We start from the raw sequence: 27,823 nt of genomic DNA on the forward strand, positions 1-27,823 counted from the left end.
CCTATTTAGACCATCAGTGCATCATGAGACAGCCAGCAGCATGATCTTTTCAGGTGGATTTCTCAGCAAAGTTTTTTTCCTCTTTTCTCACTTTCATTCTTATTCTGCTGACATCTTCTTTTGCTTTCCACTTCCTTTGTTTTTCTCAGACACTAGTAACCTAATCTACATGATCATTCCTTATTTCCCCTATCTAGATGGTTTTGCTGCTCCCACTGCACTTTCTTCAGTTTGCTCCTTAATTTTCCAATTGCCCAAAACAAAACAGAAAACTTTGGTTAACATTCCTTCTTTCCTGATAGAGGAACACCATCCAAAAGCTTCCAGTTGCTATTTGAATAGAAACAGATGAAAAAAATGCCACTCCATATGTATCCCCTTAAAAGTAGTAAAATAGTGTTATAAATGGAAGTCAAGTCAAACAGGCATTTTCTACGTAATATACAACAGAACTCTTTGCAACATAGCAAAACTATTGCCATAGCGTGAAAAAATTAACATACCATAAGTACAAATGCGTATAAAGATAATTTAAAAGTTCCTCATACAGTAAATTTTCAAAACTACTAATAGGGAACCATATTAAGAGTTCCATAATTCCAGGATTTCTTGGTACACATCATTCCTGAAGATCTTTTGCACTGCAAAATGAGTTGACTTTGCTGGCTTCACACTAAACTGCCAAAACATTCAAAATATGTGGCTGTGCAGCAGCTTATAGAAGTGGTTGGTCAAATGCACAAAAGAACGAGAAATGCGATTATGAACATCAGAGTTCCTCTCTGTTTTCACCCAGAAATGGGAAGATGTAAGTCATTTTTCTATTTAAGTCTTCTCTTCTGTCTTTCACATTCCTCTACTCTCCAGTATTCAATCTCAATCCCTATCCTATCCTTCTAACTGCCATTTACACCATCTTTCCAGCTGGGGAGGCTAAATACATAACATCCTTCTGAAAGATGGAGGGCCTTCTGATCCAAAGCTTCGTTAGTCAGCCATAGTGCTTGTTGACAAACAGTGGGACAGACTCTCTCTTAGCAGGGATATGAGCTGCTTTGACAACCAGGGCTGGCTCCAGGGTTTTTGCCGCCCCAAGCGGCGGGAAAAAAAAAAGCCGCGATCACGATCGGCTCCACCGCACCGCTTTCTTCTTTGGCGGCAATTCGGTGGCAGGTCCTTCCCTCTGAGAGAGACCGTAGGACCCGCTGCCGAATTGCCGCCGAAGAGCCCGACGTGCCGCCCCAAGCACCTGCTTGCTGGGCTGGTGCCTGGAGCCGGCCCTGTTGACAACATTCTGGGAGCAGCAAAATTTTGAACTACATAGAAACAGTTTAGAAGGTATTCAGCAACATATGCAATTTTCATTAATTTTGTTTGGGCTTCTGCATACATTATATTTCAAGTCAATTAATATAATAATGTGCAATAAAGTAAAAAAAAAAATCTAAGAAAAACAAAATGGAAAGCACTGAGGCCTGCATAAAAACAAATATACTTTTGGTAGATAATAAATTAACTTTTGATATTGTTCAGCTAATTGATGCAGTACTCTTAAGGAATGCAACTGATGACATATAGATCTTCCTCTGTTGTTTATAAAGGGTACAAAGAGCAACTTCTTAAAAATTTACTGAAACAATCTTACAAAAAGGAACACATAATTACTGTTGTGAAGTTATCAAATAAATAAATATTGGACATTGATGTATTTTGAATAATGTGTTCTTTAGTACTATAACGTTCATAAAGGTACTGAGTGGCACCACAGCAGAACTTGGATGGAGAATACCATACTCTCCTCTCCCTCATTTCCCACTTATTTTTTCCTTTTCTTCTGAAGTATGTGGTCAACAATATTTGAAAAATTAGGCTTACGTTTTCAAAATGGGCTAGTGATTTTGGGATCTAACTTTGTGGCTAAGTTCTTATTTATTGAATTATAATTGTTAAAACAAGTTCATTTATTTGAAGTATATAATCTTGTTCTGAAGATCAGTGTGCATCTCTTCAAAACCTATGTGGGGAGCAGAGAACAATGAACAAGCCATCTGAAGAATGAGAAGCTTTGGCTAAAACCATGCTAGCCAAACCATCCCAGACAATTTATAACAGTTTCATAACACGACTATAACAGTTTGAGAGGAAAAATCCATGTACAATCTGGTTAGAGAAATCCTAGTAGCAGTAGGATCAACTGTGCTTAACTATGATAGTTTCTATCATAGTTTCAACTGAAGTAAATTAGATGGGGGCATGAAAATCGATAATATTTTTTGGATTAATTTCTTAATGTCAGAAATTAAAAACTCTTTACCTAGATTTTGATTTGTTAATTTAAAGATACTAGCAGTATTATTTCCTGAATGAATGTTTAGTAAACCCTAACAGATGGGTCAATACTCTGACTCAATTAGTTTCTCTGGCGATGGTTGATTGAGGGAATAAGGAGGAATTAGCTAATCAGGCACGGGGGTGGTGGGTGAGTTAAGGAACTAACTAGCCCATCAGCACAATAGCTTGATAAAAGAAATGAAGGGTCAGAAGAGGGAGGACAAGGCTAGCTGAGCCCAGACTGAAGGAGTTCCCAAGGAAGGGAGATCCCTTTTCCTCCAAGGGCCCTGATGAACAGGGGCTAAAGGCAACAGGGTCATAGGTAATAGAATTACTATACTGCAAGTACAAGTGCTGGTGGAGAGGACTTGAATAAATTACACAGAGTGGACACTAAAAGAAGGGAGTCTGAGTGGTTTCTGCAGTGGCTCAGGATGGGGAGGGGCATACAGTATGAAATAGTTTTGTATTTATGAGGACTGCAGAAAAACAAAAAGTTTTGCAAACAGTAGAAAATAAGGATTGAAATAGTTTCCTTAATAAAACAGAATACACGGTTAAGTCATTGGTAATGATAAGAATTCCCTGCCAACAGTATACCTTGTGCTAGGGGACATTAAACTAATGCTCAAAGGAGCAAACTAAAACCACTATCACTAGAAAAGGATCTTACATGGTTCTATTGTCCAGGCCAAATTTTTTAATAGTTTTTCTGCTGCATACCAGAAGTATCAGTTGGGCAAGTCAGAGATAGGGTGAAACTGCTTTAACTTATTTCAAATTCCTTATTTTGGTTAGATCAGCTTTACATTTTGCAATTTCTGCCATTTGTAGATACCCAACTCATGCCTTGCACATCAAGTCAGTAACCTTAGGCACAGCCAGAAGTTCAGAAGGCTCTAAATCATAAGTTAAACAATGGTGCATTAAAGCAAAATATTTTTTGTATAATAAAAGTCTTATGTGAACAAGTGACTTAGCAGGACATAATTCAGGCCAGAATACAGCCTAATATGTTTCCTTATGGGATTTGTATAAGTTTCCATTGTGCAACTACAACAATATTTTTAGTGAAATAAATAGTTTCATAAGCTATCCTCATGAACCAGGGATCAAAAGCCCAATTAAAATACCAAATTCATACCATTAAAATAAGAACAGAACCCCAAAATAAATATTAGACCAAGATAATTCTTTGACTATATATACATATATATATATATATACACAAAATATATATGCGTGTGTATATATACCTTCCCCTCCTCAGTGTTTTGTTGACATGAATTGTGAACTTCTTCTTCTCTTATTAATTTTCCAGGCCATGAAGTCAGTCCTTTTATTTGGCCCCAGACCAAGTCACCAACATTAAACGTCCTCGGCCTGTAATGTATCAACTCATTTGAAGAAGGGGAATCTGGATTCCTTAGGTCATCTTCACTGCTGATGCTTTTAGCATCTGAAGGGCTAGGCACGCACCCATTAATGCTTTTGGCATTAAAGTCTCCATTATAATGGATATAGTCTTTAACTAGAGAACTTTCCAAACTATTTGAGGAACTTGGAGATTGCTCCTCCATGACTAGGTCTTGTTTAGAAGTGTTCAGCAACTCTCCAAACCCTCTACTTTGTTGAAGCCTATTTCCATTTATGTGTGCACATGTTTCCACAGTGTTCTCCAGTCTCTCTTTAAAACTCATCATAGTTCTTTTGTAATTGTTATACCTGAAATGCTCCTCCAACATTTTATCACTTTGACAGTTTCTCTGTGGTAACAGTATCTGATGCTGCTCACCCTGTAACAATGGCAGTGTGGAGACGTTATTGGGCCTTTCATGGCAAGGACTGCTGTGGACATGGGTTGAATGGTCTAAAAATTCCTCACACTTCCACCTATTTATCTCTCCTCCAGGGTTTTGCTCCTCTTCCCACTGTTTTCTGGGTGTGTTGCAACCTGCTGACTTGTAATATTCAAATCCATCCCCTTCACTTGAATTTTTACTGTGTTCTGAATTCTTCAGTATTCGTGTCCCTCTAGTATTTCTTATCCTACCATCGTGATCAGAAACACCAATGTTTCTTCCATGGATTACTGCACTGACAGCACTAGAAAGATTTAATGGGTCACCAATTGAGGCTGTGAAGGCACTCATGGCACTCAGAGCTGGAATAGGACTCATTTGTGTTGTACTGCTAACTGCAGTGGTGATTACTACTTGCATTCCTTTGCTTGCAGCATCTACGACTGCTTTGTAGATAGCATCGACTGAAGAATCACCCTGAGCAGCTACACTGAGGCCATCCTTTGCCTGTTGTCTTAGAGTTGGTTCAGTCCTTTGCTGCAAATCACAAGCTGTATCTTGAAAAGGAGGAAGGGTAGTGTTGGAACTCTCAGGAACTGATGTTATACCCATTTGAGTGATCATTCTTTTGTTTAAAAGAGCAGCATCTTCCTGCATTCTCACCTTAAAAATAGGAAGGAAAAATTATAGAAATGTATGTTTTCATTGAATGCTATATTTCAGAAGACACATTCATTTAATTCAGTAACTGTGATGGTTACACAACAATGACACATTTTGTCATCGTTGTACATAAGCAGAGGGCTACTTAAATCGTGGAGAAATCACATGTTTTTCTCTGATTGGCATAATCAGAAAAATTTCGCAGATGTGTTCATACAGTATATTCCATGCCACCTTCCCTACAGCTGCTGCTGGCAGTGGCACTGCCTTCAGAGCTGAGTCCCTAGCCAGCAGCCTCTGCTCTCCTGCCGCCCAGCTCTGAAGGCAACACAGAAGCAAGGGTGGCAATATCACAACCCCCCACAATAGCCAAATGTCATGGTGTGAGACATGTTTTTCATGGCCATGAATTTGGTAGGGCCCTACACATAAGTGACAAAGATTGTCACTCAATGAAGAGAATCATAAAATGAAAAGGCAACTCAAAGCATAAAATAATATGCATATGAACACATAACACTAGCTTTCAACTTTGTTCAAAAAGCCAAAGCTTTGTAATAACAGGTGGTATCTGAGATGATAAAACTTTCAAATCTCTCCTTTTGTAGCCACATTTCCACCCATCTTTCTGAGTGCTCTCCTTTTCTGAATGAAGTCATTCTTACATTAGAAGTCCTAAACAACTTAATCCATGCTCATATCACGGTACCCAAATCTATTTCCTCCTATTCCTCCCTCAGTCTCTACTTTCCTCCGCAGTTTCACTCTTAAGTGCTCTTTTTGTCTCTACCCACTCCCTGCTTTGTATTTTCTTGGATGCAACCCACAGGCTTGAAATTGCCTCCTATTTGTCATGTGCAAGTGACCTTACTTTTCCCTTCTTATACACTTCTTTTGGGAAGTCTTCCTACTTTTATCCCACATCAACCATGTCGCCAACTCTTTGCATTGTAGCTATTATTTCATGCACTATTATAAACTTAATTACATTTTGAAGAACCTTGCATATTATGTTTGTATTTGTCATGTACATGTCATGAGAGTGAAGTAAAGATAATAAGCAATATCAATACTTGTGAAAGTCTGAATAGAAAAGATGCTTTAACTAGTGAAGCCAAATATTTGTAACTACTGCTTTAAATACTTACCATTACTAAACACTTACATAATTCAGGACACAAAGAAAAAATATAAGATACAGCTAATGATTACTGTGATTTTGCAAACACAGGGACATTTCTAGTTGTCTAGACTGACAAAATGATATGTTGTCTTTTTTCTTCTTAAAGAATAAAAGCTTTTCTGGCACTATCACCTGCATTTCTGCTGCCTTCATGTTCTCAGTTCTGCAGCACTATAATAATGTTAAGTACACACTGAAACTCTATTTTTGTTCTCTATCTCAGTTGATACTTTCACTGTCATTCTGTTACTTTAACATCTGAATTTACATTATCAATAGAATTGTCTGTTTGGATGGAAATGTGAAAGGGAGATATCATTTTTAAAATAATTTTTATTATATGTCTGTCCTAATCACTATGGGCCTGATCCAACATCCCCTAAATCAATGGTAGTCCTTCCATTTACTTTAATGGGCACTATTAGAAAAAGTCAGTTACTCACAATCACCTCCTATTTCCTATTAGAATCATAGAATATCAGGATTGGAAGGGACCTCAGGTGGTCATCTAGTCCAACCCCCTGCTCAAAGCAGGACCAATCAGTTATTAGCTCTCCTTCTCCACTAAGTAGGGAACCTACATTTTCGTACTCTCTCTCTTGCTCTTAATGTACTTATAAAGTCTCTTCTTATTGCCTTTTATGTCCCTTGCAACATGTAACTCAATTTGTGCCTTAGCCTCTCTCCTTTTGTTCCTACATGCTTGTGCTATTCTTTTGTAATATATCTACATTACTTATTCATTATTACATCTAAATAATTAGTGAGGATCGGGCTATTGTTTTCTACTACATCGTACGTTCCTTATTCAGGATCAGGTTAGTAGAACCTGGCTAAAGATTATGGCTTGCTGGCTGTGAAGGTGTCCTCCTCTGAGTTTGCTAAGAAGAGTAAGCACATTTTTCAATACCCATGCTCTTTTCGGTGCTTCTCTTACTGACAACTACTGTATGTTAACTTTTTACCACTCAGTCTCTACAATTTATTCTCAACCAGGAGTTTATGATCACACTTTAAAAGCAAATTAACAACGCCTGAAAGTTAATAACAGCTGTCAATAGATGCATATTATAAGTAGTTCCAATAAAATAAAAATGACACTAAACTTATAAGAAAAAGATATATAATTTCAGTAACGTGTTTCTGATTTGCAAATACAAAATCCATACTAAAAAAGGGCAACCAACTGCATAAAACAAATTGTTTTAACCATTCAATGAAAAAGCAGAATATAGATACCAATTGTACTATTAGAAATTTTTAAATTCACTCAATATTGATTTCAGTATGCTTTCTACCTGAAAATTTTGAAACAGACAAGCCATGGGGTTTGAGTTGTTAGCTGGTCCAGGAATTGTCGGTTGACCTTGAAACCCCTGGATATTCTGGTACCCCTGGAGAAGCTGATGTTGCTGCTGATTTGAAGGAAACATCTGATTGTTGTTTAACAGTGACTGGAGATGAGTCAGTTGATGGTTATTCAAAGTAGTGTTTATTGACGACATGTCACCTGCAATTCCAAACATATGGAAAAGTAAGTCAGCATAGTTTTCAAGAGTCTGTGAGAGTTTCCTTGAGTCACATTTTAACTGAATGGTAAACAAATACTGACACTCTCTGTACAACAAAACTTTTCCCATGACATCTTCTGTACCACGATCTCAAGGAACATGTCTCCTACTATTTATTCCTTCATTTCTTCAGCATTCTTTCTTTCAGGTTACATCTATATGTGGACTCTTTCTAAAGGATTCTGACATGACTATCTTTCATTATGGAATAGCACACAGCCAGGTACAGTAGAATGAGCATCAGTGGTATTCATTTTCTTAGAAATCCATTCTTAGCTTCCAAAGAGCGACTGCTTCAGACCATACCAACATCCTCCCCTCCTCCAACTTTTTGATAACCATGGCACTGCTGTTTGACTTGACTACACAATGATCCAAGGCCTCTTGAACACAAAAATACACTAACTCACTCTACTAGGCCTCTCTTTTCTAGATACAGGAGAAAAATCTCCTAAGGAAAAACAAGCTATAATTAAAAAAAAATCTGCATTTTGTATCAAAAGAAAAATCTCCTAAGTAAATTAAAATGTAAAAGAACAATATCACAAACAATAGGAAAATAAATACTTTGCGGCCCCTGATCCTATGAAATTATCAAATAAAAGAAGCCTGAAAGAGGATTTTGCTCTTGAGTTAACACAAACTAATGTTTTTCCTAAATTTTATGCTTGTGGAATCAGCTGATGAAAATCAACAGATATTTTATTTTAGAAAAAAAATTAATCCTAATTCAGTAGCAATCCTAATGCTAAATTAAATGATATTATAAAAGTAGGGATGAGTTCACAGTAACAATATTGTAGCTTGACATAAGTAACAGAGTTGCAATGCATTCCAGCTCTTTGACACAATATTTTGGTCATCCTACTGGTATAGTTATTTGCTTATTGAGTCCAAACAGCACAGAACACAAAAAATATCACGTTCTGAGTAAATTCATCAAGAGACTAGAGATTTAGGAGAACAGTTTAGGCTTAAGAGTTCATCAGTTATGTAAGGACTTGTCAGGTGTGATACCGTCAGTTTCTAAACTACAATGAAGAAATGAAAAACAAAGAAATATGAAAACAGAAATGTACAATCAAGGGCTAGAAGGGGCAACCTACTTTACTGAACTTGTGCAAGGCTTTACTTGGAGTGCTTTATGTACATATAGGACATGTGCTATGGTTTTGGCATATTTTTGATTTAAATGGAAAAAATGCACTTGGCCATTTTTAATGGACCGCACAGCTACTCGTACTAACCCTGTGATGCCACATATATTTGAAATAAAACACCGCATCCCAAAGATGCACCTGTGCTTTTGTTACATGAAAAATAAAAGGAGTTAAATTTGCCTGACTGTATTTAAGTGTATGTAGTAGGTTTGGTGGCATCAGAATGAGGGAATGGAAAATAAAATTATATCCAAAAACAGTATTAAATATTGCTGAATTTTTAAAAATTGCTATTTAAAATTTCTGACAGTAATGGTTTTCTCTAGAAGTATTCAATGACCTGTGACATACAAAACCCTTTTAGAAATAGTGCAATGAAATGGAGTCTTTAATAATAGAAAATAGAATCAGAAACTCTCCCCCCAACCTTTTTTTTTTTTTAAATCTGTGAAAAAATTTAACTTACCAAGCAGACCTGTCCCCAGTAGAGGGTTAAGTAGCTGTGGCACCACAGAGTTATTGTTGAGTTTAGCTGGACCAGATGTATTCCCAGCATTATTAGATATGTTCAGCAATGTTTCTGCCATTGACACCACTGCTGTCCCACCAAGTGTTGAGACAGACAGTGCTGTCACTGCTGATGATGTAGTGGTTGTGGTAGTGGTTGCCTGGGAGGAGGTTGCTATGGATATCTCTGGATGATTAGCAGTGTTGCCCGATGCGGAGTTCAGGACACCTCCCAACAGCTGGGGATTTAAGGCCATTAATCCCGAGGCCCCAGTGACAGCTGGGAGGAGCAAGGGGTTAGAAGTAGTGTCAGTGCCTGTAAAGCTTGGTATAGGGTTCCCCAGGGGGTTGGTTAAAAGGGTCTCTGCTCTGTTGCTGTCTGACTGATTGCTTGGCAAATGGTCTGGTGGGGCTGTCATCTGTGTTACTGAGGGTAAAGGGTTATTTTGCTGTTGTAACAAATCTGAGATGGTCAAATTGAAAGATGGTAGGGGAAGCATGGCAGCTGCTTGGGCTTGATTCTGAAGTAGGGCTGCTAGAAGCTGAAAATGAGCAGGTTGTAATACCTGCCCATCCATGTCACTGGAGAGAAAAGCTAGCGCAGCATTTACACTTGGGTTGAGTAAACCTAAAGGGTTGAGTATGACCTCAGACTTGCCTTCTCCTGCTGAAGGCTGTAGTATATTTAATAGATTCTGGTTTAAGAGATGTTGTTGATTCACTGGCAAAGAGATAGGTAGAGAATTGAGAAGGTTTGGATTCAAAGAATGCGGAAGATTGTTGTTTGAAGCGCAGTTCTGTGGAAAGTGAAGTGTGTGTTCGTGGCCAACAAAAGGGAAATCACTCCCAATGGGCAGCTGGCTCGGAAGTGGATTTCCAGCTGCAGTAGTGACTATAACACCATCTTGAAGAACGGATGTTGTCTTTGTGATGGCAGGTTGGCTGGTTCCAGCTATGGCTATGGAAGATGATGGTCCTGAACCCCCTGTAACACAAAACAATACATATATTAATAATGTTTATTGAAGGACAAATACTATCATAATTGCAACAATAACTAGACTCATCCAAATTTAGCCATATTCAACACTCAGATGAAGAAAATTCAAACAGCATGATTTTAACATTTTTTAATAAGAAAGACAATTTGTAATGAATTATTTCAGATACTACACAGAAATGCCATTGCCACATCACAACTGGAATCCTACTTAAATGAAAAACTTACGTTTCTTTTTAAACTCCTCCAGCAGAGAATTGTGTAAGAGGATTTCATTATTTTATTTAATGTATTTTGGATTAGTCTAGGACTGAAAACTACCCATTTGTTACTATGTTCAGTCTTGAACCCACACTATATCCACTACTAAAATGATCAGCGAAGGCCTTAAAACCTAATGGTAAAGAGTATGGTCCCAAGATTAGATCCATGAATCTTGGCTCCTAGTTTCCTGATTCTATTCCCAACTCTGCCACTGTATTGCTTTTTCCATCTGTAAAATGATCAGAACATTTCCCATTTCACAGTATGTTTTGTGAATTATTGTTTGTAAAACATCATTTCTGTCATCTTTGGAGGAAAGCATAATTATTAATTATTATTATTATTGTGAAATTTAACTGTCAAGTTCCAGAAAACGTTAAAGCCAAATACAAGTTGCCAAGGAAAACAACAGAAGTTTTCTTGAAGGAAAAGGTAAAGTCATTTGGGTGGCCTGGATGAATCCTTTGCTTAGAGTGGCAGAGAAGTCCAAAGCTTCCTTGCTGAGTGGATTTACAATAAAGGCTGTTGTTTATTCAAGACTGGTTATTCTTTTTCTGTTTCTGCATATCTGTCTATCAGCCTTAAACAATGTTGAACTCCACAAATAAATGATCTGTTTTCCCCTACCTGAAGGAGATTTCTTATCTGAATTGACAGTAGTTGTATGCAAAAGAGGTGTCAGAGGAGCAGGAGAAATAAAACAGAATGTAACCACCTTCGAACCATACTTTTCAACCTTAGAGATGCCCTGGGTCTCGGTAAACATAAATAGTAAAAATGCAGATTAATTTGATAAAATAAATCATTTTTTCTGCTATCTTCTATTGAAAAGCTGCAGCAAATTCCACTGTGTAGCCCGCTGATCAGATAAAAATCAGAGAGCATCAATTATAATTTAGCAAAACTCCAGAAACAAATACTATTGGAAACTGGGAGTTCAACTACCTTCAGAGAATTGTTAAAGACAGAATCCAATTTTTTATCTGACACCTCACAATACCATCATTCAAAAGTGTAAAGTATTGACAGTTAAACATTACATATAGTTATATATATTACATGAGATGTCAACTGTTGAGCTCCTTGGGCCAAGGATCATGCCTTCTTTTCTGGGAAGCAACTACAATATTATGGCACAATAAACAAACAAAAATAAATAAATAAATAAAATGTTGCAGCTGAAGTTGACAGAAATCAAGCTGGTAATCATAAGAACAGGATTTCACAAGCTCCCAGGGCTAGCATGTTAGCAGACATGTATAAATGCTTTCATGATTAGTAAATTTCTCCAGGCAGCAATCTGGAACCCATGACAAAAACATAAAAACAAAACAAACTGTTCCTCTCCACATGGCTGAGAACGCAGGAAGAAATATGTGGTCTGGAAATATATATCCAAAGTGGTAGGCAGCTTCCCCCAAAAAGCTAATTAAAAACTGAAAATAAAACTAGTTCATAAGGAACCTTTCAAACACTGAGATGATGAGGATGTTGAATGGCAACAGAATGACATGAAAGAGAATGAGAATTACAAGTATGTCAAGTAAGTTTGTTTTCTGTCAAGATAACTCTCCTATTGTACCTGTTTCTGCAGACTAAAAGTCTCAGAGAAAGTCTCTAAAACAAAATGTCATAGAAAAAAAAATCTCTCTCTCTCTCACACACACACTTGCATGGAACATGACCACATCAACATAATGGAATGGTATGTTACAGGTTTGGGTTTTTTTTCTTTTTAATGAGAGTTTGGCATGGTCGCATTGGCTCCAAAAGGCAACAACATGCATGAAATGTGTAATTCATCCCAAATGAGTGGGATGAATAATTTAGAAATAATTTTTCATTTCTCATACCTGTAAGCCAGACATCCTTAATACCAAGAGTTTGATTGTACAGGTCCCAGGGAACAGAAACCAGAAATAACTACTATATTTTAGAAACCTCTGAAAACATTCTTAAGTAACTTAAGTCCTTAAAATATGCTACAACATATTGTAGCATATTTTAAGGACTTTCCAGGGCTAGAAGCAAGTTACTTGCATTTCACTGGAAAGCAGGGAAATTTCCTTTTCTAATAGTATAAAACTCCCATTTCTAGCTCTGATGTGTCAGGTAAATATTGGTATCTATTAGTAGTGCAGGACTGAATGGTGAAGGAGAAAACATGATTACCCACCTTTTGAAACGGTTGTTCTTCAAGATGTGTTGCTCATGTCCATTCCATTGTAGGTGTGCATGCGCCCACGTGTGTGGGCGCTGCAGACTTTTGCCCTAGCGCAGGGGACCTCAAACTTCATTGCACCGCACCCCCCTTCTTACAACAAAAATTCCTACATGACCCTACAAGGGGGGACCGAAGCCTGAGCCCGCCCCAGGCGGGGCGGGACCAAAGCCAAAGCCCAAGAGCTTCAGCCCCAGGTGGGGGGGTCTGTAACCGGAGCCCTGTCACCCAAGACTAAAGCCTTTGGGCTTTGGCCCTGGGTGGTGGAGCTTAAATTTTGGCCTGGGTGGTGGGGCTCAAACTTTAGCACCAGACCGCAGAAAGTCTAACGCTAGTCCTGGCGACCCCATTAAAATGGGGTCACAACCTACTTTGGGGTCCTGACCCACTGTTTGAGAACTGCTGCCTTAGTGGTATCTGTAGGGCTGGCTGTGGCACCCTCTGAAGTACCGTGCTCGTGCGGCAGTATATCAGGTGCCACCAGTTCTGAGTCCTCTCAGTTTCTTCTTGCCGACAACTCCGACAGAGGGGCAGGAGGGCGGGTAATGGAATGGACATGAGCAACAAATCTCGAAGAACAACAGTTACAAAAGGTGGGTAATCGTTTTTTCTTCTTCATGTGCTTGCTCATGTCGATTCCATTGTAGGTGACTCACAAGCAGAATACCTGGAGGTGGGCTCGGAGTTCATGGTCTTGTAGATTGGAGTACTGCTCTGCTGAAACCAGCATCATCTTGAGCTTGCTGGGTCAGCACACAGTGCAAAGCAAACATGTGGACGGATGACCAGGTTGCGGCACGGCAAATTTCTTGGATTGGCACCTGAGCAAGGAAGGCCGGTGACGACGCCTGCGCCCTAGTCGAGTGAGCCGTCACGATCGCTAGTGGGGGCACCTTCGCCAGCTCATAGCAGTAGCGGATGCAGGCCATGATCCAGGACCAGATTCTCTGGGTAGACACTGGGCAACCATTCGTCCTGACCGCGACAGCAACAAACAATTGCTTAGACTTACAGAACGGCTTTGTTCTATGTAGAAGGCCAGTGCCCGTCTGGGTATGCAGCCTACATTCCTCATCAGTCGTATGAGGCTTTGGACAAAGGCCTGTTGATGTCTTGACCAGTATGGAACTGGGAGATAACTTTGGGCAGAAATGCCGGGTGCAGATGCAGCTGGACCTTGTCCTTATAGAAGATCGTATAAGGTGGTTCCGACATGAGCACCCTGATCTCGGACACCCTATGGGCCAAAGTTATGGCAACCAAAAAGGAGACTTTGCAGGAGAGAAGCAGGAGGGAGCAGGAAGCAAAGGGCTTGAAGGTGGGCCCCATGAGCCTTGACAACACAAGATTCAGGTCCCAAGATGGTACCAGGTCCCGGACATGCAGGTAAAGGCGCTCCAGACCTTTCAGGAACTGCGCCGTCATGGGATGGGCAAAGTCCGACCTGCTTTGAAACAGAGGGCAGAAGGCTGAAATGGCCGCAAGGTGTACCTTGACTGAAGATAGCGACAGACCCTGGAGCTTAAGGTGCAGCAAATAGTCCAGGATGTTCTGCAGTGGGACCTCTTCCTCATGAATGTGAAGATCCAAGGCCCAACACGAATATCGCTTCCACTTTGCAATGTAGGTAGCCCTGGTGGAGGGTTTCCTGCTGGACACCAGCGGAACACCAGCATTCTTCCACACTTAGCCACCCAGTAGCCAGACGGTCAAGTGCAGCACCGCCAGGTTTGGATGCAGTACAGCGCTGTGGTTCTGGGACAGCAGATCCGGCCGAAGAGGCAGCTGCACCAGGGTGAGTGCCAAAAGACTCAGCAGCATGCCAAACCAGTGTTGATGAGGCCACGCTGGGGCTTTGAGGATAACCGTCGCTTTGTCTTGCTTTACCTTTAGCAGAACCTTGTGGATTAATGGTATCGTCAGGAAGGCGTACATTAGCGCTCCTGACCACAGCATCAGGAAGGCATCCAACAGGTAGCTCTTGTCTCTGCCCAGGAGAGAACAGAACACGTGGCACTTTCTGTTCTGCCTGGATGTGAACAGGTTCACCCAGGCCGTTCCCCACCTGTGGAAATCTAGGCTGACCACCTTTGGATGGAGCGACCATTTCTGGAGAGACGAGAAGGTCCTGCTGAGGTGATCTGTACGGACATTCTTGGTTCCAGGCAGGTGGGTGGCTACCAAATGAATGGCATGACACACAAAAGTCCCAGAGGTGCCACTCTGCCTGTTGATGTAATTCATCGCAGCAGTATTGTCTGTCAGGACCTGCACCACCTTGCCTTCCAGGTGGGGTAGGAAAGCCTGGCAGGCCAGGTGAATTGCTCTGTGCTCCCTGATATTAATATGAAGGCCTAGCTCGTGTTGTAGGCAGATGCCCTGGGGGTTGAGCTCGCCCAGATTGGCTCCCCAGCACAGATCCGATGCATCAGAGACCAGGGTGAACGACGGAGATGGGGTTCCAAAGGGGACTCCTTGCAGCACCAACTTGGAATCCCGCCACCAGTCCAGAGACAAGAGGACGTGGCTCAGCACCATGACCACTCGGTCTGGGGGTGCCTGCTGGAAATATAGACTGAGGCCAGCCACGCTTGCAGAGGCCTCAGATGAAGCCGGGCGTGGCTGACGACGTATGTGCATGTGGAATGTGGCCTATCAGTCACAGGCATGTTTGGGTTGTGGCTCTTTATGAGGGAGATCAAGTCTGTCATCGCCTTGAAATGCACTTCTGGCAGGAAGGCCATGGCCCGCGTAGAGTCGAGAACTGCTCCGATTAACTCTACGCGTCGGACTGGCGTTAACATGGATATTTCTGTATTTATTAACAAGCCCAGGTCACTGCAGGTGGAGCACAACAAATCAAGGCTCCCGTGCACCTCCTCCAGAGACCTGCCCTTAATGAGCCAGTTGTCAAGATACGGGAAGATCTGGACCCCTTGACGCCTCAGGAAAGTCACCATCGGCGCCATGCATTTTGTGAACACTCCGGGCCAAGTACAGGCCAAAGGGTAGTGCTGGAGTGAACTGGAAGTGGCACCCAGCCACCATGCAATGCAGGAAATGCCTGTGTCTTGGGAATATGGAGACATGAAAGTAAGAATCCTTTAAGACCAGAGCGGCGTACACCCCCACCCCCAGCGTTCCCCCCGAATCCAGGGAAGGGATGATGAAGGCCAGGGAGACCATGTGGAACTTCCAACTTCTTGAGAGACTTATTGAGGCCCCGCAGGTCCAAAATGGGTCTGAGGCCCTCTTTTGCCTTCAGGATTAGGAAGTAGAATATTCTTCCTTCCATGTCTCGAGGAACCTCCTCCACAGCTCCCAAGCTTAGGAGCTTCTCGACCTCCTGAACAAGGACTTGCTCGTGAGAAGGGTCCTGGAAGAAGGATGGGGAAGTGGGGGGATGGAAGGGAGGGGTGGCCAGGAATTGCAGGGTGTAGCCCCGAGCCACTATGTCCAGGACCCAGCAGTCTGACATAACCCACAACCAGGCTGAGCAGTAGGGGAAAAGGCTGTTGAGGAAAAAACTGAAAGGATCTGGGCAGTTGACTGGTGTGTCACTCCCGAGCGCACCCTCAAAATGAGCACTTCTGGCCCCCCAGTGCTTCTTTGGGCCAGGATGTGCAGGAGACTGGGACTACGAAGGGTGGCAGCGGCTGAACCCAATGTCCAGTTTCCTTAGAGGCCCTTGTAGAGGCTGCCATTGTCGAGGTGGTGGAGGAGGCCGGAATGGCTGTCTCGACACCTGAGGAGTGTGCATCCCCAGAGAGCAGAAGGTTGTCTGTGTGTCTTTCAGGCCAGGCGGATGCGCATCTGTTTGATCAGAGAACACCATCAGATGGGAGGTCCTGAATAGAGGCCTGCATGTCCTGGGACAGGCCAGCGGTCTGGAGCCAGGAACTGCACTGCATGACCACCGTTAAGGCGACCACCCGGGCAGCTGAATCGGCCATGTCCCAGGCCATTTGGAGGGAGTACTCCTGGGCCATCTCTTTGAACTTGAGGAGAGAGTCCCACAACTTATAGCGACCCAAGAGGGCCTGGTGATTTACCACCCGAAACTGGAGCTGGCCGTAGAATAAATTTTGTGACCAAACAAATCCAGCCTCTTGGCCTCCTTATTTTTACGGGTGGAACTGGTGGGCTCCTGTTTGTCCCTCTCATTGGCCGCCGAGACGACCAATGATCCTGGTGGTGGGTAGATGTACAAGTACTCGAACCCTTTTGCAGGGACAAAGTACTTCTTTTCCATCCTCTTAGAGGTGGGCGGGATGGAGGACGGGGTTTGTCAGATGGTTTTGGCAACATTCAGGACCCCCTTGTGTACCAGGAGCACGACATGGGCTGGGGCGGACGCTGAGAGCACATAAAACAATGTGTTCGACTACTCCGTCATCTCCTCCGCCTTGAGGCCCAGGTTGGAAGCCACTTAAAATCGTCCAGCGGACTAGCTCTCGAAGGGCCTGCCACCACCTCATCTGGAGAGGAGGAGGATGATTGGACGACCAGGGGAGGTCTGGCGGTGTCCTCACCTGTCAGAGAGGGCCTTGGGGTGGATATCGGCTCCTCACCCGCAGTGGCTGCTGGAGAATCCTGCACTAAACCCTCTGCTATCAGTGCCATGGGTACCGACTTTGGCATGCCTGGCGACCGAGGGCTGGTGGGAGTGGGGCAATGACATGATGGGAATGTCCTAGGCATTCCAATAAGGCCATTGGGTCGGTCACTGGCCCAGCTGCCAGATCAGCACCAATGCCACGGACACGCCCTCCGGAGCCCAATCACGATGCTGTCCAGATGAGGGGCTGAACTGTGCCTTCGAGCTGAAGAGGTCATCACCCTCCAGTGAACAAGGTGAGGCTGTGGAGGCTTGGGTCTGGCAGCTCACTGTTGCTGCCGGTGACCGGTGCCGGGAACGGTCCGACCGGCGTTGGGAGTAGGGTGAGCAGCGCCATGTCAGGGAGTGACCTCGCGGTCTCAGCAACAGTGACCAACAATGCGACGAAGACCGGTGCCAGGGAGATCGTCAACACCTGGCCTGAAGACAGTGATCGGGAGGGCAGTGACGATGACTCGTAGCGGCGAGCCAGAGACCTGGGCTGATGTGGAGACCAAGAATGTGGCAACCCAGGGCTCTGTCTTGGCTCCAGAGACCAGTGGCGCTTGCTTGTTTTGTGTGAGGCCTTGCTGGTGGGCTTGCCCTCGTGGGGAGTCTTAGCCAGTTCCATTGCCGCATGTGGCGCTGGCTGCAGCAGAGGTGCTCTTAGCTCACCAGGTGCCGGGGGCTCAGAGGGCATTGACTGCGCTGTCGGCTTGGGCCCTTTATCACTCCCTGGAGTCAGTGGCAGGTCCTTTCGGGGGGAGGAACTCCCCAGGGCTGAGCCCTTTTGCGGGGCCAGAGTGGGCGTAAGGCCCGAGAAGGGTCCTTTGCCCAGTGCCCCTTGGTCAGGCTTGCTCAGTGGCATCTTCTTCTTTGGCACCGGAGAAGGGGATGCGCTATGCACCGAAGTGGACGTGCTGGGTGCTGGTTCAGGCCGTGATGACTCCGAAGCTGGGCGTAGGGCAGCCTGCATCAGGCGGGTCCTGAGGTGTACGTCACGCTCTCTTTGTGTCCGAGGATGAAAGTTCTGGCAGATGCAACAGCGCTCCTTTATGTGGAATTCCTCAAGGCACTGTAGACAACTCTCATGTGAGTCACAAACAGGCATGGGCCTGTTACATGAAGAGCAGGGCTTGAAACCTGGAGAACGAGGCATGCCCCGCCTGGGGCAAAGTCCCTGCCGGGACACTATCTAACTAAATGCTTAACAGGTACTTAACTAACAAATGATTAAACTATTTACAGCTAGAAGCACAAGGCTAAGTTCGAAGAAAAACCGCTGACCGCCTGCAAAGCAAGGGACAGAGGAGTTCCAACTGACCACCCCGAGCGGTAAGAAGGAACTCAGAGGGTGCCGGGCCGACGGCACCTGCTATACTGCTGCATGAGCGCGGCACTTCAGAGAGTGCCACAGCTAACCCTATGGATACCGCTAAGACAAAAGTCTCTCACGACCGCACATCCGGGCACGCACACACCTACAATGGAATCAACATGAGCAAGCACTCAAAGAAGATATTCCATATTTGGAAAAAAGGAAAAACTTCTATTTTTTTAAAATGTCAAGTATTTAATGTTGCTCAGAGGGTGTGAATATTAGAAGGAGTCCTGAAGGCCAGGCTGAGAAATACTACGAGAAAGACATTCTCACATGGTTTTCTTTTAACAGCAGAACCTATCAACATAACATAAGAATGGCCATACTGGGTCAGACCAAAGGTCCATCTAGCTCAGTATCCTGTCTTCTGACAGTGGCAGATGCCAGGTGCCTCAGAGGGAATGAACAGACCAGGTAATTATCAAGTGATCCATCCTGTCATCCATTCCCAGCTTCTGGCAAACGGAGGCTAGGGACACCATCCCTGCCCAATAGCCATTGATGGACCTATCCTTCATGAATTTATCTAGTTCTTTTTTGAACCCTGTTATGGTCTTTGCCTTCACAACATCTTCTGACAGAGTTCTACAGGTTGACTGTGCATTGTGTGAAGAAATTCTTCCTTTTATTTGTTTTAAACTTGCTGCCTATTAATTTCATTTGGTGACTCCTAGTTCTTCTGTTATGAGAAGGAGTAAATAACACTTCCTTATTTACTTTCTCAACACCAGTCATGATTTTATAGTCCGTTATCATATCCCCCATTAGACGTCTCTTTTCCAAGCTGAAAAGTCACAATCTTTTTAATATCTTCTCATACAGAAGCTGTTCCATACCCTTGATCATTTTTGTTGCCCTTTCTGAAACTTTTCCAATTCCAATACATCTTGTTTGAGATGGGGCGACCACATCTGCACAAGGTATTCAAAATGTGGGCATACCATGGATTTATATAGAGGCAATATGATATTTTTTGTCTTATTATCTATACCTTTCTTAATGATTCCCAACATTCTGTTAGCTTTTTTGACTGCTGCTGCATATGGAGTGGATATTTTCAGAGAACTATCCACAATGATAGTTCTTGAGTGGTAACAGCTAATTTAGACCCCATCATTGTATATGTATATTTGGGGTTATGTTTTCCAATGTGCATTACTGTGCATTTATCAACATTGAACTTCATCTGCCATTTTGTTGCCCGGTCACTCAGTTTTGTGAGATCACTATGTAGTAGGGCTGTCAAGCGATTAAAAAAATTAATCGCGATTAACTGCACGATTAAAAAAATTATAATCACATGATTAAAAAAAATAATTGCGATTAATCACATGATTAATCGCACTGTTAAACAATAATAGAATACCATTTATTTAAATATTTTTGGATGTTTTCTACATTTCAAAAATATTAATTTCAGTTACAACACAGAATACAAACTATACAGTGCTCACTTTATATTTATCTTTTATTACAAATATTTGCACTGTAAAAAAACAAAAGAAATAGTATTCTCAATTTACCTAATATAAGTACTGTAGTGCAATCTCTTTATCGTGAAAGTTGAACTTACAAATGTAGAATTATGTACAAAAAAATAACTGCATTCAAAAATAAAATAATGTAAAACTTTAATGCCTACAAGTCCACTCAGTCCTACTTCAGCCAATCGCTCAGACAAACAAGTTTGGTTACATTTGCAGGAGATAATGCTGCCCATTTCTTGTTTACAATGTCATCTGAAAGTGAGAACAGGTGTTCGCATGGCGCTGTTGTAACCAGCGTCGCAAGATATTTACTTGCCAGATGCACTAAAGATTCATATGTCCCTTCAGGCTTCAAACACCATTCCAGAGGATATGCATCCATGCCGATGATGGGTTCTGCTCAATAATGATCCAAAGCAGAGCGGACTGATGCATGTTTATTTTAATCATCTGAGTCAGATGCAACCAGCAGAAAGTTGATTTTCTTTTTTGGTGGTTCGGGTTCTGTAGTTTCCGCATCTGAGTGCTGTTCTTTTAAGACTTCTGAAAGCATGCGCCACACCTCATCCCTCTCAGATTTTAGACGGCACTTCAGATTCTTAAAACTTGGGTTGAGTGCTATAGCTATTTTTTGAAACGTCACATTGGTACCTTCTTTGCATTTTGTCAAATCTGCAGTGGAAGTGTTCTTAAAATGAACATGTGCTGGGTCATCATTCGAGACTGTTATGAAATATATGTCAGAATGCGGGTAAAACAGAGGAGGGGACATACAATTCTCCCCCAAGGAGTTCAGTCAGAAATTTAATTAATGCACTATTTTTTTAAAGAATATCACCAGCATGGAAGCATGTCCTCCGGAATGGTGGCTGAAGTATGAAGGGGCATATGAATGTTTAGCATATCTGGCACGCAAAAATCCCTTGCAACGCCGGCTACAAAAGTGCCATGTGAATACCTGTTCTCACTGTCAGGTGACATTGTAAATAAGAAGCAGGCAGCAGTATCTCCCGTAAATGTAAACGTTTGTCTTAGCGATTGGCTGAACAAGAAGTAGGACTGAGTGGATTTGTAGGCTCTAAAGTTTTAGATTGTTTTGTTTTTGAGAGCAGTTATATAAGAAAAAAAATCTACATTTGTAAGTTACGCTTTCAAGATAGAGATTGCACTACAGTATAGTATTTATCATTTTTACAGTGCAAATATTTGTAATAAAAATAATATAAAGTAAGCAGTGTACACTTTGTATTCTGTGTTGTAACTGAAATCAATATATTTGAAAATGTAGAAAAACATCCAAAAATATTTAATAAATTTCAATTGGTATTCTATTGTTTAACAGTGCGATTAATCGCAATTTTTAAAATTGCAGTTAATTTTTTTAGTTAATTGCGTGTGTTAACTGCAATTAATCGACAGCCATACTTTGTAGCTCTTTGCAGTCTGCTTTGGACTTAACTATCTTGAGTAGCTTTGTATCATCTGCAAATTTTGCCACCTCACTGTTTACCCCTTTTTTTCAGATCATTTATGAATATATTGAATAGGACTGGGCCCAGTACAGACCCCTGGGGGACAGCACTATTTACCTCTCTCCATTCCGAGAACAATTTATTCCTATCCTTTGTTTCCTATCTTTTAACCAGTTACTGATCCATGAGAGGACCTTTCCTCTTATCCCATGACAGCTTACTTTGCTTAAGAGCCTTTGATGAGGGACCTTCTCAAAGGCTTTCTGAAAATCTAAGTACACTTTATCTACTGGCTCATACTGGTCCACATGCTTGTTGACCCCCTCGTATTTATCATACTAGTGCCAAACGAAACAAAAACATGGGTGGACTCCTATCCACTCCATATAAAAAAAAAAAAGGGACCTTCTAAAATCAGGCTTGTGGAGAAGGAACTCACCTCGATGGGAATACAGTACAGGTATGTTAAAAAGGTTGGCAAGATAATTAGCTCATTGAAATAAAACTCTTGTTAGTATGCTTGGAAGGATTATCAGTTGAACAGCGGTACCTAGCCCCAACTCCTCTTTGTACAATTTGGTATAAGGTGGATCAGTCTAGATCCCTGCATGGATCTATTTTTTATTTTTTTTTTAATCCTGCTCCTGTCCTGCCTCCTGCATTGTTTCTTGCATTTTTATCTTGCTCCCACCTGCAAAAAACATAGATCCCACAAATCCCACAAGAGACAGATTCCTCCATGATACAAAAACAAACAGACAGACAGACAAAAAACAACCCCACCACACCATGGTCGGTATATATATATATATATATATATATATATATATATATATATATATATATATATATATATATATATATAAACGGAATTCAGGCACAATTTTTACCACTAAAAGAATAAAATGAATCTTGCTTAAACTATGTGTAAAAAAAAAAAAAAAAAAAACTTTAGCCCCTGTTATAATAGATATCAAATCTCTTTCTATCCCTCGCTTAAAATATAGTTAATAAAACCTTTATTAAAAAAACTTGCTTTACATTGTTGAAATTCTATTTATGAACAAACTCACAGGAAATTTAGTGTTTTCCCGCAAATTACTGCAGTCTGTTTTTTTCCCTACCCAATCCAGCCCACAACAAACATTTTATCTGCTCCCACTATTATGGCAGCGGGTTGTGTGGGATCCACAGGATTCCAGTCCCATTGCAGGCCTCTAGATCAGTCAATGGAACTCAAAGCATATTCACTCTACAAACTGACCTCACTGCCACTAAGAAAATGAACTTCCATACAAGAAATGTAAGATCACAGGTATAGAGTAGATAAAAACAGCTTTCCCCAGTTTAGTCTGGACCTCATTAATAACCCATGACACTGAAGACTCTTTAAATAGGGGTTTCAAAGGCATCAAGCCTGACATGAAACAAGGGACCACATGGAAACTGGTCTACCTTCATCACACTCATAATAAGCTTAAACAGCTACCAAAGTAACATTGAGGGAATTTCTCTTTTACCTTTTTGCTTTGTTTTAAATCGAATTAAAACTGATGGGTGTCTAAATTAGCTGTTACACTCAAGAAAGATATTGGAATCATTTTGGATAGTTCTCTGAAAACGTCTGCTCAATGTGCAGTGGCAATCAAAAAAAGCTAACAACATTAGGAACCATTAGGAAAGAGATAGCTAAAAAGACAGAAAACATCATGTCACTATATAATTCATGGTACATCCACACACCTTGAATACTGTGTACAGTTCCGGTCACCCCATCTCAGAAAAGATATATTAGAATTGGAAAAGATACAGAGAAGGACAACAAAAATGATTAGCGTTATGGAATAGCTTCCCTAAATAAGAAAGATAAAAAAGACTGGGACTATTCAGCTTGGAAAAGAAATAACTAAGTGGGGATATAGTAGAGGTCTAAAAAAATCATTAATGGTGTGGAAAGAATGTATAGGGAAGTGTTATTTACCCCTTCAGATAACACAAGAACCAGGGATCACGCAATGAAATTAATAGGCAGCAGGTTTAAAACAAACAAAAGGAAGTATTTCTTCACACAATGCACCGTCAACGTGTGGAACTCATTGCTAGAGGATGTAGTGAAGACCAAAAGTATAACTGGGTTCAGAAAAAGAATTAGATAAGTTAATGGAGGATAGGTCTATCACTGGCTATTAACGAAGATGGCCAGGGAGGCAACCCATCCTCCGGGTGTCCCTAAACCTCTGACTGCTAAAGGCTGGGACTGGATGACAGAAGATGGATCACTCGAAATTGCCCTGTTCTGTTCGTTCCCTTTGAAGCATCTGGCACAGGCCACCATCAGAAGACGGGATACTGGGCTAGATGGTCTGACCCAGTATGGACATTCTTAGGTTCTTATGTTCCCTGTCTGAGGCTTTTTTCAACTCACTAATGAAAAAGCAGTAAAACATTACCACAGCATATAAGAATTTAGCTCAGACACCTATTAGAGGTGTCTGCCTCAAAACCCCATTATAAATCAAAAGGATTATACCGAAAGACCCTAAGGAAAATGAGTTTTTCTTGCCCATAGCTTTCAGGAGAGATCCAACAGTAAGGTATGCTTCCTTCCCGATCTTTCTCCAATAGGCCAAAAGGCAGGGTTTAAATACTTCCCAGAGAGCCTTGCTCTTGGCAAGGACTACATGCCACCCAGTAAACCTGTGCTCCTACATCGGAGAAAGAGGCCAACTGGGAACTGCCTATTGAGGGCAATCTTAGCCCATTCTGGTCATGTAACATGAGTCAGTAGCATGGGCCTTTTTCTTGTTTCTTTCTATTTTTTTTTTTAAACAAAAATCTTGTCTGAGACCCATTTCTCTCCCCGGACTCAGTGACCATGTCCTCATTCCCACAGGTATTAGAGATCCAGGAGAGTTCCTCTCGCAAACCTTAAAAGGGCTTATACACACTTTCATAGTTACTGTTTCTGATTTAAAAATATAAATCTGCATTACATGACTGTAATATCTATATATATATGAATATCCTTGCATTCCTTGCCTCCAGTTCTACTGATATAACAGTTTTTCTCAGTTCAGCTGCCTTGTTGTTATTTATTTGTATTATAATAGCACTGAGGAGCCCCAGCCATAGACCAGGACTCTGCTGTGCTAGGTGCTGTAGAAACACAGGACAAATAGTTCTTTTCCTGCTTTCTCTTAATTATAAGAGAAAATGGATGGATAGACAGAGAGACAGGGGAGTACAAGGTAACAATGAGACAGTATTGGTCAGCATCACAGGCAGTGGTTTCTGCACTCCAGCAACCTAACTGTTGTCAGTATTTTGTAGGCTTCATGGTAGAGGAGAGTTTTAAGAAGAGATCTAAAGGAGGATAATGAGTTACTTTGGTTGATGCTAATGGAGGAATTTCTTTAAAGCATGAGGGGCAACATGGGAGAAAGCACAAAGGTGCTTGTTTGAAAATTTAACAAGTGGACAGCGAAGACTGGCATCAGGGGCTGATCGCAGGTGAGAGCTGGCCTTTTGATACTAAATAAGAGATGATAGCTAGGATGGGGATAGGTTGTGAAGGGCCTTTAAAGTGAAGAGAAAGAGGTTAAGTTTGCTATGATAGCAAAAAGGGAGCCAATGGAGAGATGCAAAGAGAAGGTGATATGGTTAAAGAGATGGGCTAGGGAAATGATTTTTGCAGCAGCATTCTGAAATAGATACAAGTGGTTCAAGATTGCATTTGTCAAGAGGTAAGGATGTTGCAATAATCAAGATGCAACATGATGAGAGCCTGGACAAGAGTTTATATTTTGTGCATGGATAGGAAAGGCTGTATCTTATGTTATGCAGAAAGACTTAGTCTGGATGTGAGGACCTAGAGAGAGGTCTGAGGGCTTGTCTTCACTATGGGGAGATTGATGCTGCTGCAATCGATGCAGCAGGTGTTGATTTAGTGGGTCAAGAGAAGACCCGCTAAATCGACGGCAGAGCCCTCTCCAGTCGACCCCGGTAATCCAGATCTCTGAGAAGAGTAAGGTAAGTCTCTCCCATTGACGCAGCGCAGTGAAGACATCGCGGTAAGTCGACCTAGGCTACGTCAACTCCAGCTACGTTATTCATGTAGCTGGAGTAGCGTAACTTAGGTTGAGTTACCCCAGTAGTGAAGACAAGCCCTCAGTCAACAACTCAGGGAGATGGGGGCTGGCATTCCTGAGTCCCTTTAAAATTTGTTAGCGCTTATTCGGAACGAACATTCAAGAACAGAGGCACCTACATCGATATAGGGAAATAAAACCCACCTGCAAAATTCTTCACCTACCATAAACTTTACAGTAACAAATAAGTGCTTCCAGCTCACCCTATCAAGGCCTTCCTTTTTTAAGAGTTGTGGCCACATCTAATGGCGTAGACGATTGATGTGGTGATTATTAAGTCAATTAATAACACCTTTATATTCAGAGAGGAAGGATGGTCTTGTGGTTAAGGTATTAGACTGAACCTTAGGAGCTCTGTGTTCAATTGCTGGCTCTGCCACAGTTTTGCTGTATGACTACAGGCAAGTGAAGGTGGGTGAGGTAGTAACAGAAGTTGGTCCAATAAAAAATATTACCTCACCTACCTTGTGTCTCTCATACTCTGAGATCAAACACCACTATAGGCAAGTCACTTCATCTCTGCACCTCAGTCCCAGTTGTAAAATGAGTATGAAAATAATATTGTTTTCTACTATTCTTTGTCTCTTTAAATTGTGAGCTTTTTAGGACAGGGATCATCTCTAACTCTGTATTTGGACATTGCCTAGTTCAACAGGGTCCTGAACTCAGTCAGGACCTCTAGGTGAGACTGTTGCACAAAGAGTAAATGAATAACAACATTGACCTGATGGACATGGGTTAACTCTGGAAGAATTTGTTCTATCCTTCAAGCAGGAAGTTTTGCCTGAATCTTTCAGCCCTCATTTGTTAAGGATATTGGACAGTAATATGACCTGTTAACATCCTAACCAGAGAATGTATGACAAAATGTGGAAAAAGAGTTAAAAATGTGTAACACCACCTTTCTAGATGAGTGTAAATGGTTCCTCCTGGTTAGAATCATATTATGCACATTGCTTTCTTTAATTTGTTATATAAATCTCTTGGTGCATTCATGTAACGGACTGCACGCTCCCCTTCCACCCCCTCCCCCCTGGATGCTAGTCTCTTCCACCTTGTTACTATTTCAAACCTCAAACTTTTTCAAAACCTAAAGCCATTTAAAATGTTCCATTAATTGTTATGTTTCAACTGCATACAAAAACTACATTAAAAGAAAGTTATTTGGGTAGCAAAACCATTTAGAAACTAGGTAATGCCCCTTTATGCACATGGACTATGATGCAGTCTTTAATTATACGATCACACACAATTTTTTCCACAAGACCCCAGCCTCAATCAGTGCAGAGGATGGACAGTGCTCTGGGAATAAGGCAGTTATATTTTCTCAGTCAATATGTAGCCCGATGCATTATTCACTGCACACCATCCAAACCACATACTGAATATGTAATAATTTTTTTTTCCCAAATAAATTTAATCTTCAGAATTCCCTCAAGAGATAATAAATTTAGCTTCACAACTCCCTTGGCAGATAAGAAAGTATTATCATCCACAATTTACAACAAACACATGCATCATGATCAGGATTTGAACCCTGCATCTTCAGTACTGCAGCACAGAGGTCCACAACTAGAGCTACTGGACTAACTGTATTAGCTAGCAGCAAGAGAAAGCTGTTAGCCCGTGTGAACCAGCCACTATAGGAGGATGCACCACATAGTGATACAGTGGGTTATCTATGCCCTGTTTTACAGGCACCATAGCCAAGGACAAAGATATGATAGTTTATTTCTGAGAGGCAGTGGGGCTTAGTGACTGTAATTTGGGGCTGCCGCATTAGAGAGCTGGGATCTATCTTCAACTTGTGTCAACTCGCAATGGGGTAGGAAGCACTGATTAATAGTGAGAGATGTGATGTGAAGGGTATGGAAATATTAACGTCAGTGATCAGAAAAAGTGAATCTAGAACTCTAGTGTCCATGGCAAGGGGTGGCGAGTTCCTGCTCCAAATGGTATCCTCGAAAAGGGGGCACGTGCTGCAGCCTTCCAGGATGTGGCTCAGCTAGCACAGCTCACTTTTCCCCTTTCTCATC

General features: G+C 41.8%; 1 protein-coding gene across 7 annotated transcripts in view; it reads right to left on the reverse strand.

Moving 5' to 3' along the window:
* MBD5 (methyl-CpG binding domain protein 5) overlaps positions 1-27,823 on the reverse strand; it is a 231,140-nt gene that overhangs the window by 35,009 nt on the left and 168,308 nt on the right. For 5 of the 7 annotated variants that reach the window (XM_054044519.1, XM_054044518.1, XM_054044515.1 and 2 more), the window contains 3 exons: positions 9,177-10,202; positions 7,278-7,489; positions 3,588-4,796 (listed from right to left, as the gene is read on the reverse strand). In XM_054044519.1, the coding sequence (XP_053900494.1) occupies positions 3,588-4,796; positions 7,278-7,489; positions 9,177-10,202 (2,447 nt within the window). The remainder of the gene's footprint in view (positions 1-3,587; positions 4,797-7,277; positions 7,490-9,176; positions 10,203-27,823) is intronic. The other 2 variants (XM_054044520.1, XM_054044521.1) reach the window with 1 other exon arrangement.

The sequence above is a fragment of the Malaclemys terrapin genome, chromosome 11 (assembly GCF_027887155.1).
Source record: "Malaclemys terrapin pileata isolate rMalTer1 chromosome 11, rMalTer1.hap1, whole genome shotgun sequence".
NCBI classification, from domain to species: Eukaryota; Metazoa; Chordata; order Testudines; family Emydidae; genus Malaclemys; species Malaclemys terrapin.